At 33.2% G+C, this 14,572-nt stretch overlaps 1 protein-coding gene across 1 annotated transcript; it reads left to right on the forward strand.

The window, feature by feature from the left end:
• The first annotated feature begins 791 nt into the window (after window positions 1-791).
• Window positions 792-13,687, forward strand: LOC128176888 (ADAMTS-like protein 4). The gene is made up of 16 exons (XM_052843420.1): window positions 792-804; window positions 1,476-1,587; window positions 1,775-1,826; window positions 2,645-2,747; window positions 4,656-4,786; window positions 5,782-5,986; window positions 6,194-6,375; window positions 6,754-7,198; window positions 7,387-7,519; window positions 7,661-7,678; window positions 8,033-8,240; window positions 10,865-11,071; window positions 11,639-11,812; window positions 12,007-12,192; window positions 12,549-12,699; window positions 12,924-13,687. Exons 1-16 carry the CDS (start codon window positions 792-794, stop codon window positions 13,037-13,039), a joined length of 2,436 nt encoding a protein of 811 aa, XP_052699380.1. The 3' UTR covers window positions 13,040-13,687.
• Window positions 13,688-14,572: the final 885 nt, after the last annotated feature.

A 14,572-nucleotide genomic window follows, 5' to 3' on the forward strand; every position in this document is an offset into this window, starting at 1 on the left:
CTCACAAAAATACAAATACATACTGTGCTTAATTTCTTAACTAGTGAGCACGAAAATTACAGTTTTCAATAGGATGACAATTACGCAAAAAATTGCATTGTTTAAAGTGAAATTCGGATAAGTTTATAAAGCTGAATAAAATCTTATCTTTCCTGAAGTTTGACCTACACTATTGATAAACAGGTGTTTAATTAAAGTTCAGAAATCAAGAGGAGTCATCCTCACAGTTTTACTTCCAAGAAGAAACTTTTATTTAACGGTCATTTAAAGAAGAATAAATCTTGCCATAAAACGTTCAAATGTGAACAGAACTTCATTTATCAAACCATCAGTCCTTGAGTATAATGTATTTCCCAGTGCTTCTAAATTTCAAGAGATGGGAAAAAAATTTATATACACCGCAACATACCTATAGCGACTCAATGGCTCAGTGACGCTACAAAACGTTCTATGAGAAAATAGAATAATTGAATAATGATTCAATTTTATCGCCAGCGTTGGATCAAATCCTCAAATTAAGAGATGTAAACCTGGCAATTAGTTTGGGTTTTATCGTTGACAAAGTAATTGAGCGCCAAGTTAATGACTTCAGTTGCAGCGAAATTCCCCATTTTAATTTAAACCGTTTCAGATGAAGAAATATAAACATTCCTTGTTTAATTGTATGGACGGTACTGCACCTGCGTGTGAAATTTATTTTCGGGATTTGCACGATTCTTGTTTTTTTTCGGGGAGGGAGAATTTAATGAATATTATATTAAAACCGTTGTCGATAAAAGAGACGGGTTGCCATGAAGACACAAGGTCACTCTAAATATATGCATGTATTTACATTCAGGTTTGTTAACTAGACGTATACGTAATTTAGAATTTTACCAGATGGTTAATATTGCAACTCTTTAGTTACAAGAACAACTAAAGATAAGTATTCTGAAATGCAGCATTTTGATAAATTTCTTGGAAATTAGGCGTAGCAATAGTTTGTTGCTAACAAGTAAATCATACACTACGAAATATGCAAAATGTAACAAGCATAACTCCCAGACTGATAAACGCATCTTGAAAAACCAAAAACAAATACCTTTTCCTTCTTTTGCAATCCCATCTTAATGCAACAAAAAGATAAACATGAAAACGAGTTTATTTATTTTGCCATTTCTTGTGAATAGCAAATAAACTTGGATTATTTGCGATTGTATTAAAGTGAGTTTCACATGTTTCTTCACCTATGCTCACAATACATTGCCAGTCGCCATATAATTGTCGTATTGGCAATTTTTTCACGAGTCTAGGTTCCAGCCCCTTCCCTCCTCAAAAAAGCAATTCTTCGACATGAAAATAACGTGACTGAAAAAACCCAAAAAATGAATGAAAAACAACAGCCAACAACAAAACGAACAAACCCCCAAACAAACAAATCAAACGAAAAAAAAATAGTTTTCTTAATTGAATTTACGTTATTTGTGTATTTTTAGTCCAATCGTCACATCAGATCAGTGACAGATGGAGCGCGTGGAGTGAGTGGTCAGCTTGTAACGCAGACTGTGGGACCGGGGTGTCGTCAAGAACAAGGGAGTGTCTAGAAAAGTATGCAAAGAGTTCTCTAACCTTTATATGTACTCACATTATCAAAGTAATCAATACGCCATTTTTTTTGGGGGGGGGGGGGTATTGATTTGTATGATTGTACGTTATACTATTTTGCTTATATATGATGCAAGGTGCAAGAAGAATGAATGGTTAAAGTAATCTAACGTTGTGTTTATTTTTTCAGCACACGAGCGTGTACATCAGAGAGTATCAAATATAAAGTCTGCAATAGACAGGTGAAATATGATTCAGGGGACCAAAAGAAATAACTCTAAAAGATAAATAGATTTTATAAGTTTTAGTAGCATTTGTTAATTTCTTAATGGCGATAAATGATAGAAAATCTCTTCACATTTGGTTTCAGATTTTCCATTCCATTTCGTTTAGTTTAGACTTTCAAAAAAATTACACAATGACTGGCAAGTTATGGGCTGAAAAAGATATCTTAAAAGTATAATTCAGTTAAAGGGACTTGGACATGATTTGAGATCAAAAATTTTATTTTTATTGTTTATGTATAAAATGGTTATCTGGTGCATTTTAAATGACAGACCAAAATATTGAATGTTAAAGTCAAGTTACAAGCGAAATACAGAGGTAAGAATTGATTGTTACGTAAACAAAGCTCGAGTCTTATAGTTGTTTTCAAAAATGTAATGTAGAGAATTACCATTTCGTAGACAAAATGACATGTAATAAACAATTTAAACTCATTCAAAATCTTCATAAATACTATTATCAACAAAAGAAAGATTCATTTGATTGAAGCTTACACCAATACAATATATACGTAAAAAAATGACAATATTCGGGCTTTGTTTACAAAACTAAGAATTGTAAACTCTGTATCTTGCCCATAACTTGATATTTTACTTTCAAATTTTGACATAGCATTATAAACTTCTATATTCATCAGTATAAACATTGAAAATGGAAAAATAAAATTTGAAAATTTTAAGTCAAATCGTGTCCAAGTCCCTTTAATATATGATACATTGAAATTTTAACAATGAAGTAAAATCAGTGGTAGATTCACAAGTTGATTATATTCCAGGAGTGCGCGCATGATCAGCAAACACTTCGACAGCGACAGTGTTCGGCGCACAATGAGAAAAAGTTCGGAGGCAGAAACTACAGATGGCAGCCATACGACTTAGGTAAAGAAAATTTATTCATTGAGAAAATATAACGAAAGCAAAACCAAAACAAATCTGATCGATCGAAATAATGTGGATGGCATGCATGAAACTGAAAGTACATGAGAGAATTCAAAGTATAAACATCCGGGAATAACACGTTTCAGCTGCTATTGTATAAGTAATCTTTAAAAAATGTAGTGAGTTTCCATTTATATTTACAATAAATTCTCTAGACACAGGAAAAAAAAGCTAAACAAATTAAGAAATGGTCTTCAAAGGCTCCAATGAGTCTAAAGAATTCTGACAAATTTCATTCCGATTTTTTTTTATCAAAGAAATTGCATGATTCATCATTTTTATTATTCTCTTTAATTAACTGGCATGTGTTCATAATACATATTTTGACGGTCAATTACTGTTAAATGAAATAAAGGAAAAGTTGATGCCCATGATTTTAAACGTAACTACAATTTCATTGAAATTTATGAGGGTTTTTTTGCATTGAAATCAATTTCTTAAAAATATGATACAATTTTACAAAAGCACAAGTACATTGCCCTTTATAGTCAGTTTAAATATTCTAATTTACACAAAGAAAATGGGGAAAATGGCCTAAAACTTTTGGTAGTATCGAACTCTCACCTTCAATGTTTACGTTCTATAAGGTTACATAAGGTCAAGTGTTTTAAACCCGAACCAATTCAGTCACAACAAAAGACGCTATTCAAAAGATACATGCGACTTATGTCTAACTTTTCTCGTAATTACGACTTTTTATTTCAAAATTACAGCATGTTAGTTTTTCTGCATTATGGGTCATCTGGTAATAACGACTTTAAACCTCGCTACAAAGCGTAATTTATGAGTCGCAATTACATAGTCACTATCATTTTATAATATTGACTTTAATATTATTAACTACGGTAAGTTTTTCGCTTTAAAAAAAGTGTTATATCTTTTCGTCTCAAAGTATAGACCTTTTATCTGGCAATAACAACAATTTATATGGTACTTTTATTTGATCTCAACCAATTTTCACAACTAAGAGCAAAGAAATTCATCGCTATTTGCTCGAAAAGTTTGAATAGTCACAATGAGAGTGAAATCGAAATTCATCTCCTTAAATACCGTTGGCAAAGTCAAAAATATGACATTTCAATTATGCAACCAAGAATGTGAAAAACGCAGACATGGAATTGCAATTTTAAAAGAAAACCCCAACTTGAGATCACAAGTAAAGATAAGCAACATTCATAGCATATGTTTGTTATTGTGACAGAAATGCATTTTGGCATGTGAAAAGAATCTCTCGCTCCTTTGTTCCTAGAATTTGATCTAAGGAAAACGTTGTTCTAAATTAAACGGTCACCGCAAAAAAAATTCGAGTGCGCTGAAATCCTTTTTCATAATGTTCATTCGGTAATAGGACACCCTTAAGGAACTGTTAACAAAGATATTTTGTTTTTGAAACGATTTCATCTGTTGATGTAAACCATGTTTCTGAATTATTCTGTCGAAAATGTGGTCTTTATCAATAACATGCACTTTTGTGAATGGAGAGGGGTATAAAGGAATTCCTTTGATAGAGATTTGTTTACAACGCTGCACGAACCATTCAACAGAGAAACAGTGTGTTGATGTTTACTCAAGTTTGGGATTGTACGAATCGGTGTCAACATCTATGTTTTAGATAGATAACTGTAAGACTAAAACAGTTTGGAAAAGCAAAGAAACACAAACAACTCGATTAACAATGTATTTTCTTCTGAACAAATTTTGAAATTAGTTAGATGGCCAAAAAATCTGGATTTTTATTAACACTTTCATCATTTTAATATCTATAAAACAGTGTTTAAAGTTTCGCAGTTTTATACATGTATCTGTTTTATCCATGGAAGAAGCCATTTTTTCTTGTTTATTTTGTAGGGGATGGTGATTGTGACCTGACGTGCAGGGCAGACAGATATGGTTTCTACAATACATTTCCAGAGCATGCGCAAAACGGTGCTTTATGTAATACAAATCAGGGTTCGGTGTGCCTTGAGGGAGTCTGTACCGTAAGTTATCATTCAAACAGAGGCTGTCACACTGCGACGCTAAGCAACGTGTGCCGACGCTAACGCTAGCGGACAACGAATGCTCAACTTTTTAACAAGTTTCGCGCATGCACGCTGAAGTACAGCCACTGTGATAAAAGTTGTAGTGGTCAAAAGAGCAAACCATTTTTTCATTCATGCATAACAATTTCAAATTGTAAGTTTGATGTGATAAATAATTATAACAAAGTTAATTACCGTTACATAAGCGTCTCTCGTACCGTACGCTATGATAACAGACGTTGACTACCGTTGTGAAATCGTGTAACATCATTGTAACTTATATCTTATCTACTGACAACGTTGGTATTCACTCTTTGTGTGTAGGGTGTCACCAAGTGTCTGGTTTCAAATTATTTGAACTTGACAACGATTAAACGATTGAGGATTACGAGAGGCTATATATCCTTAGACAAGTATCCAAGTTGTATTAATAGTCATATAAAAAAATACTCCGCTTTTACTTGGTGAAGATAAGAGATGAAGAATTATCAGAGGCGATGTCCCTAGACAAGTGACAAGTATCCAAGAAGGTGTATTAATAAAACTTCAAGTGTAGAAAATACTCGGCCTTTGTTAGCACGCCTTTCCTAAGTTCTAATTAACGCACAGTGATGCATACAGTTCACATTAGTCAACATTTTCCTGAAGCTAAAATAAGCTTGTAGGTGTTATGTTTTTATTGAAAGAAAGTGACTCGTGTAATAACTACTAGTATATTCTACATGTGTATGTATAATAGCATAAAACGATCTAAATGTCTTTTAAATTCGGTTTCCTTTGATTTTCAATAAAGCTTTAATTTAGTGTGTGCAAGCGTGTTTTTGTATGTCCGTTTAAGATGTCCAAAACGTGGTAGCGTGACAGGGCCTTATAGGATTATTCCGAAGTAGTTTTTGGTTTGGGGATTTTGTTGTTGTTGTTTTGTTATTAAAACAGTTTTGTCTTATTATCAGGAAGTTGGATGTGACGATGTGGTTGGTTCTCAAACAACGCTTGATTTATGTGGCGTCTGCAATGGCGACGGGTCAACTTGCCGTATTGTAAAGGATGTATTTGAGACCAAGAAATTGGAGTACGGCTACAATAAGGTTGGAACTCTGCCTGCTGGTGCCACTGGCATCAATATAACGCAACTGGGTCAGAGTAGGAACTACATCGGTATGTGTATATAAGTGCAATTTATGATTAGTCAGAAACATGGGAGCCATCTCCCTTTCCTGCATTGGGGTCATATCAAGACATGCCTTCTTGAAAAAAAATATAAACTTGTATTAATTTAATTCATCCCTCTTGTGTATCTTTTAGACATTGATTCTTTGGTTTGGAAAACTGAAAGATAAAGATTTTTAGAATCACTGATTTCAGCATTGCGAATATCCAATGGCAGATATTTCATAAACGGTAACCGGCGTTTATCACGTGATGGGAAGTACGATGCAGCTGGCTCGGTCTTCCGGTACCATCGGTATAACAGCAGACATTTGAACCAATGTCCAGGAGAATGTATCCTATCGAAAGGTCCGACCACTGAACCAATCGACATAATGGTAATGTATATAATAGTGTAAGACATTTTTGATTATTTAAGCGCATAAATGGTATAGTTACCTAAATGAGCGAACTTTGAATTTAAAAACATTTTTTTCAAATATTGATAAAGTTAACTTAGAAAACAAGTCGTTTTATATGACGATGCAAGTAAAATTTTAATAAACATATCATCTATAGAGTGTCGAATAAACAAAATATTTTACGCAACTGCATTCGGAATATAATCACCTAATATACAACAACAAACTTTATTGAAAAAAGTCAAGATTTAATAGCTAGGTAAACAAGAAAAAAACAATTTTGTTAAACAAATGAGTTCAATACTTTTGTACATTCAATAAAATGAAACGTTTTCTTTGGGTTGTTGATTGCAGGTTCTTTCCTTTGGCCACAACCCAGGAATATTTTACCAGTTCAGTGTACCGCATGGTTCTGAGCCATCGCACGAGGCGGCTATAATCGTAGAGGGCGATTTCCGGGGAAGCCACAATGTTGACCACCATCCCGCACCCCAAAATAACAGTAGTTCTCAGAACGAGACTACGTCACATAATCATCGACGTCATCATCATCGTCATCACCACTCCAACACCCCCAGTGCTATGCCAGGATACACGCAAAGCTTCACATTCATGGAGAAAAAGAATACAGGATCGAATGGTTTAACTGATGCTTTGAAGGAATCCAAAACATTTTTTAAAACACAGTCTGACAATGTTAACATAGGTTCTTCTATTGGTGATAACGTTATACCGAATTCCGATGGATTCCGATGGCAAGTTACCGGATATACACCATGCTCAGCAACTTGCGGTCAAGGTCAGAATAATATTAAAATACATGTAACAATGGACAATAATGTTTGAAATCATTTAGAAAATAAAGAAGTAGCGCACAACTTTAGCCAATCAAAATAAATACATGTATTACTATTTTCTTGTAAACATCAATGAAAGAATTAGGATTCTTTTTGGGGACTGAATTCCAAGTTTATATCAATATTTCAGGTACAAAGAAACCTTTCTTGGATTGTTTCTATGGAAATTCAAAAGTGGAAGAAAAGAATTGTTTAATGGCAACAAAACCTGTTTTGGGTTCACAACCCTGTGTATTGAAGTCTTGTCCGAAATGGGAAAACCAGTAAGTAGATATTTCTATCAAAATTGAATATACAGTTGTCTCTCAGTTCATCATGACCAAAGGGCTATTTCTTTTTTAACGATTTGCTGCTTAATTGTTGGGATTCAGATTGATAATATATGTTCGTTGTAAAATTTTCAGAGTACGATTTGTGAAGAGGTTTGTTTACCAAATATAATGGGTTTTTTATATACCAATCACTGTAATATTATAATTTATATATTCGCCACATGCATGCTGTTTACAAAACACCACCCATATATAAAGGGTTATTGGTTTCATTATAAACTATATGGTTTGTAGTGAAACTACATGTGTATTTGATGAATGCAGAAGAAATATTTACTCATTTTACATATTCATATAAGTTTTTTTTAAAATACTTCTGGTCTTTTTAAAATTATCTTATTTTTTATGAATCAACCGTTTAACGAACAAAAAGAAACAGATAAGCATTTCTTTAGAAAAATAATTTATTGATTCTTATTTCATGTAATATCATATCAATTTCAGTCGATGGCAGCCTTCTGATTGGTCAGATTGCAGTGTCACGTGTGGTGTCGGACAACAGACTAGGAAGTTGATGTGTGTTCACGAAATATCACCCAATGTCCTGATATCTGTCGTAGACAATGACTGCCTCGGTCTGGACCGACCAAATACAACACAACCATGCCAGGCGGTGCCTTGTTATAAATGGGCGTCCGGCAGATGGTCACAGGTAAATGAAGGGGGCGGGGAATCTCTATAATTTCATTTTGAAGAATTTAAGTCAACTCATCCTACTATAAGATGTGAGTTATGTTAATTAAAGTTATACCGAAGAAAAAAATTCCTGACTTACCATCATTACATTTAACTCTGATGTCAATATCTTGTGAATGCTATGATGTGTAGCGTTGATCTCTTGAATCAAAGGTTTGATGTGGAGGTACATGTGGGTTAGAATGGTTGATAGTGTTAATAGAGGATCGATTCCTTCTACTTTTATGGAGCTTAGGTTACGCTGCTTGACTTATTCTAGTAAATTCTATAGAATATAACTCATGGTTGCTATTTTAAGTTAAGGTAGCAAGGGACAGTTTCGAATAAAGTACCCATCAATATTTTTGTAAAATTGAGAGTTGCTGTACTTGAAGGCTTATGAGTGTTGCTAAAATTCATGAAATGATATTTAATGATTATCATTAGTTAGAGGGGTGTCTCTTGTTGAAATTGATATGCAATATGTAGGCCCCTTATGTTAGGTACATGAGAATCCGAAGTAAAATGCGCAACCTGCGGCTATGACTGTTGTGCTGACTTTACACAGTGAAATTGCAAGTTACAGACGGTAGGTAAAATATCACGAAAAGTAGGTGGATGGGACATTGAAAACTATACACCGGTAAGTTTGTGACATGTGATAGTGCAACATGCACGCGGTACGGAAGGTCAACCCTCTGCAGGGAATTAGCTGGGGGAGGTCTAAAAAGCTGAAAAATCATGAAAAATTAGCAAAATATGAAAGGGTCAAAATCTCATAAAAACCAGTATGTAGAGAATTTTACAGGTTTTGATTAGTAATTTTCTTCAGAAATTGGTGATTGGCCTTATAAAGAGTGAATTAAAGGTATTTGTGCTGAATGGGAACTGAGGAAATTCTAGTTACAGAGTTCCGAAGACATGCATTCCTTGGCTACAATGAATTGTATCAAAAAAACTATCCCATGCCACCTAACGCATCGTCGAGTCAATAAATTTTAATGGTTTAGTAGTTCGAAAAAGAAACTTCTTAATAATTCTATTGCCGCCCCTTTCGGATTATATCGTCTCACTCCAAAGATCGATTTTCAAAAACAAGTAGGACTAAAGCATGCACTCCAATCTGAATTTATATATCTGAATTCACACATAATTGATATGTTACGGTAGAATCATTTCATTTCGTGGTGACTCAATTTTCGTGGAATTCGTTGGCACCTCTCATCCACGATTCAACATCCTCCACGAATTAATAAATTAGGATTGTAAAGTCATATATATATATATATATATATATATATATATATATATATATATATATATATATATATATATATATATATATATAATCAAACAAGAAAAAGAAAATGAACAGTTCCAAAGTTTCTATTCACTAGCGCTTTCTGGATTTACATCCTTCTTCAGGTGAACGTACAGTTATGTACGTTCACCTGAAGAAGGGTGTAAATCCAGAAAGCGCTAGTGAATAGAAACTTTGGAACTGTTCATTTTCTTTTTTGATTATTAATACTATTACTTATTAGGTTAGTTACTGACTTCGCCTCGCCATCTATGAGATTGATCAACCCAATATATTTCCGTAGTGAGTCAGTAACTAACCTAATAAGTGTTTTGTTTTCCCGAGGACTATCAAGCGACATATTTATTCACAAATAGCGATGATCTACGTAAAGCCATGTACAAGATGCCTAACATCTCGTCCAATTTAACTCATTTAAACTCTTCAAAATTTTCAATCTCACCTTTCAAATATTCTTTAAAAATCCTTGCTTCACCCATGTTTACTTACAATGTTTTGTTGCTATTCAATTTTAAATGTTTTCTCCCTTTCCTCTGCAGAGATTTGGGCAAATTTCGACGCTGCCATTTTGTTCTGCTACAGACAAAACAATGTGACGTCAATATTCTAAGGGCAACTACTCTTATTTTTAAGAATTTCAAAGGGCAACTACTCCAAATACTTTAAGAACTTACGGCATGCGGTTTATGTATTAAATACTATGAAATGTCGAAATGAGTAAGCGAAGCGTCGACCAATGACGGCCATATTGCCTAATATTATTTCTCACAGAACAAATATAGAGATATATGAGGCAATCACGTGCTACGTTTAAACCAATGAAAATGTGACATTTCAGTCCAAGGGAAAACAATGTGTGATATCACCTTTCACTCATTATATATATATATATATATATATATATATATATATATATATATATATATATATATATATATATATATATATATATATATAGTAAAACACGGTTAGAGCAAACACGCTTAAAATGAATTGACGCTTACAGTCTCTATTTCATGTTGTAAACTTGACGGGTATAACGAATTACGCTTATAACGAAGTAATATTGCCCGTCCCTGGGACTTCGTTATAAGCGTGTTTTACTATGTATAATATATATTGTCGGTGTAAACTTTTACACACACAAAATAAAGTTCCAACGAAGCAGTAAAATTTAAGCAATTCGCGAACATTGGCCCCCACGAGTTTTAATGATTCCACAGTGCTTGGCGTTGACAACTTCTGTTTTGGTTTATTCATTCTCATGTACTTGGTTTTAGTGCTCCGTGACATGTGGACGCGGAGAGCGCATGCGCAGTGTAACGTGTATGTCACAGGAAGGTAGACGTGTCTTGAGTGACTTCTGTGATCCAATTGAAAAACCAGAAGACAAGTCAGACTGTAGTTATGGCCAATGTAGAACAGAAACTGTGTCGTCTGTTTACGTAAGCATGAAGTCTTGGTACGTCACAGAATGGGGAAATGACGTAAGTACTTCATAATGATTGTTAATATTTACGGATTGAATTCAATTTTTTTGTTTTATAAAATGGTTTGGGACAGTTTACGCTTTTAAATCCGCGAAGCGGTTTATAAAATGGCGTAAACTGTTTCAAACCATTTTATATTGTATAAAACTAATAAATATTGAATTCATTGCTTCTAATTAAACTGTTTTACTCTTCATTGTCGATAAAAATAGTCATTTGACCTTTAAAATGACGTAAAATTGTACAAAATTCAAACGTAACGTCATGCGTATTGAAACGTTTTTGACGTTAGTCTTACTATGACGTAGGCAACATTCTTTATACAATATAAAATAATTGTTAAGCCAAGCAGAAAGTGCGTTACAACCAGAATTAAATTATTATATTATAAAATTTAAAAGTAAAATTACAAATTTTTTTGGATTATATGTTTCGATAAATACAGTATTATGGAACGTCTTTGTGAAAACAAATTTAAAAGGAATTAAACATTTTTATTCTGATTGATATTTTTTTTACAATTTCCTTTAATATATACAGATATTTTATTATTTTGTTATGCAGTGTCCGGTTGAATGTGGAGAGGGTAAACAGACCAGGGAAGTTGTATGCTACGGAACAAACACTAACACTGACCCCAGAAGAAGTTGCCTTCAGCGTGACAAGCCCGACACAGAACGGTCCTGTCAATCTAGGCGCACCTGTTACGGAACTTGGTTCAGCGGACCGTGGGAAAAGGTACGAAGTGATAGAATAATATGTTGCAATTAGCAGCGAATCTTTATACGTAGTTCTAATATCTTTGTTTAGAAAAAGTATTAGACAGTGCATCCCTGTTTTTGGTTGAACAAGAACGTTTTCGTAGGAATGCAAATATTGTCTCCTCTTTGTGAACCTTTTTTCATCCAAGTATACTTTGCTGTTTTTCATAGTGTAATGCTACTTGCGGTAGTGGCTATCAGAACAGAGATGTGGTCTGTATACAAAATACCGGAAGCGGAAGGTTTACGATAGTTTCCGACTACAGCTGTACATGGTCAGACAAACCGGAAAACGTCAAACCGTGCCAGTCCGAACAAGCTTGCGGTCCTCAATGGTTCATGTCTAACTGGGGAGAGGTGAGTCAAGTTCCAACTCAAGCTTGACTAAATGTTAAAAAATTCATATGATAATAATGAGATACTAGCACCAGAAACAATTTCAAATTATTCAGTAGAATGTTTTAGATGACTTAAAACTAAGGCTACATGCTTAAAAAAGGAAAATACATAGCAATTTATGAATGATCAATGAAATGAACACGGTTATGAATTTATTATACTGCAATTAAGACACGACAAACTATGTACATGTATTTTAGTAAAAAGTCAAAAGCTGCATTTTAATAATGCTTAGTATCTTTATGTGATTGAAATAATGTGCACTACTTCATCATATCGCTAAAAAAATATTAGAAAGATTTGAATTTTTTCAGTGTTCTGTTACTTGTGGAAAGGGTCGTAAATCACGTGATATTCAATGCTTGGATACTTATGGCGTGCCTAGCAACAGATGCGATATTCGACAGAAACCAACTGAAGTAGAATTATGTAAGCAAAGTCCCTGTACAAGTCAAACAGTCTCAGGTATGTTTTTTTTATGATTTTTAAATAAAACGGCCCACGTATTTTTGTAACAAAGGTGTAATTTCAAATCATCGTATCCAAAAGTTACAAACATTTTTGCTGGATTTTCAAACATAACAATGTCATGATACCAACACTTATAAAATACAAACGTTTCAACCATCCAAATATGATCGCTTTGAAGTTAAACAGACAAATAATGTGATAAAAATTATTTTCTACAGATTCTGGATGTCGGGATCGGTATTCAAAATGTAATTTAGTGGTGAGAAGAAACTTGTGTGATCACGTGTTTTATATGAACGTCTGCTGCAGCTCATGTTCAAGGTGGAAATCCTAAAGACAATATGATCGTGTTTAACTGTTGTTGTAAATAGTGTTTCTGTATGTATATACATTTGGTTTATGTGTAGTTTTTATACTACAAATGACAATTTCATATACGGTACATACTTTAAAAGATACAAAGAAAAAGATAATAACCCAATTATAACTTACTACATAGATTTGTTTAAATCCTTGTAAGGAAAATTGCAAGTATTAAATGATTTTGGAATCATATATATTTTTGAAGCTAGAGTTTGTCGGAGTGTTTTGAATTTTAGAATTTTGTCCTTTGGACTTAATTCTATAGGTGGTACAATGTAAGTTGTTGGTAAACTATAAATAGATTATGATTTATTTCTTATATCTGACACGTGGAAGTGTATTCCCGTGTGTTTCTGTATACATGTATTTTCATGTATTAGAAGTCTTTCAACAAGAGTTCTGTTTATAGGTTGCATATATACTGTATAAATGTTATTTGTCTCATTTTGAAAAGAAACTTTGTATCAACATTTCTTAGTCTTAAATGATTGTTAATTTACTTACGTATGTGATATTATTTCATTTTATTGATCATGCAGTGATATTTTGACAAAAAGCTTTAATTATTGTTAATTCTGTCATAATAAATTTTTGGCAATAAACAGAATCAAATCTTTTAATCATTTTTTATCTTATAAATGCCTGCCACATGCACTTTGCTACAGCATTTCTTTTGTCTGAATGATAGATTGTGAGTTAATTTACAGTCTGAACATTGAAAAATTTCAAAAAATTCTTTTCTCTCAACAGATAGCTGCGATTATAGCAGAACGAACTATTTTAAGTGATTACTTTCTGGAACATTTCCCTTATTTCTGATATTGAATTATTCGACAAACTCAGAAATATCTTAATTAATTCAATTTAGTGACAATTTGGTGTATTTTCTAAGAAACTTTTAAACGAAACACTTATATACAAATAGTTGCTCTTCGAAAATCATATGGCTGAACTACTAATTGACATCGTCATCCTTCTAAAGTATTGGCAAATGAACTCGGTTGTATGAAACTATTTTATTCTAGAGTACCCCACACCAATGGAAGGCATTTCTTAAAGAAATATGTGCTTATTAAGTGTCCATTTAAAATATGTGTCGTATTGTTGAACAAGGATCAAAAGAATGCCATCTCTTGAATTTTCAATGTTCTTTACTCCATATACTAGGCAGATAAATGTTTTGATACATAAAGTTTGTAATAATCAAACTATATAACCATAAACCTACTTTTAGGATATCAAGTTTATTTAATATGTTTATATTTTTTTCGGGGAAGAGAGCAATTCAATTCACAACTTGTCCAACCATGAACACTTGAAAAAAACCACCAAACGCGGCCCACAAAGTTTATAACCAGGAATATGCTACGTTTAAGATAAGAAATTTCTTGAGTTTCTAAAGTACTATTTTCCTATTTTGGTTTGGTCTGAACAGGATGATACACCGGATACAGGAAAAAAGAGGAATATTATTAATACAAAAGTTTATATAAACCTGTAAAGA

Source organism: Crassostrea angulata, chromosome 3, assembly GCF_025612915.1.
Source record: "Crassostrea angulata isolate pt1a10 chromosome 3, ASM2561291v2, whole genome shotgun sequence".
Lineage (NCBI taxonomy): Eukaryota > Metazoa > Mollusca > Bivalvia > Ostreida > Ostreidae > Magallana > Magallana angulata.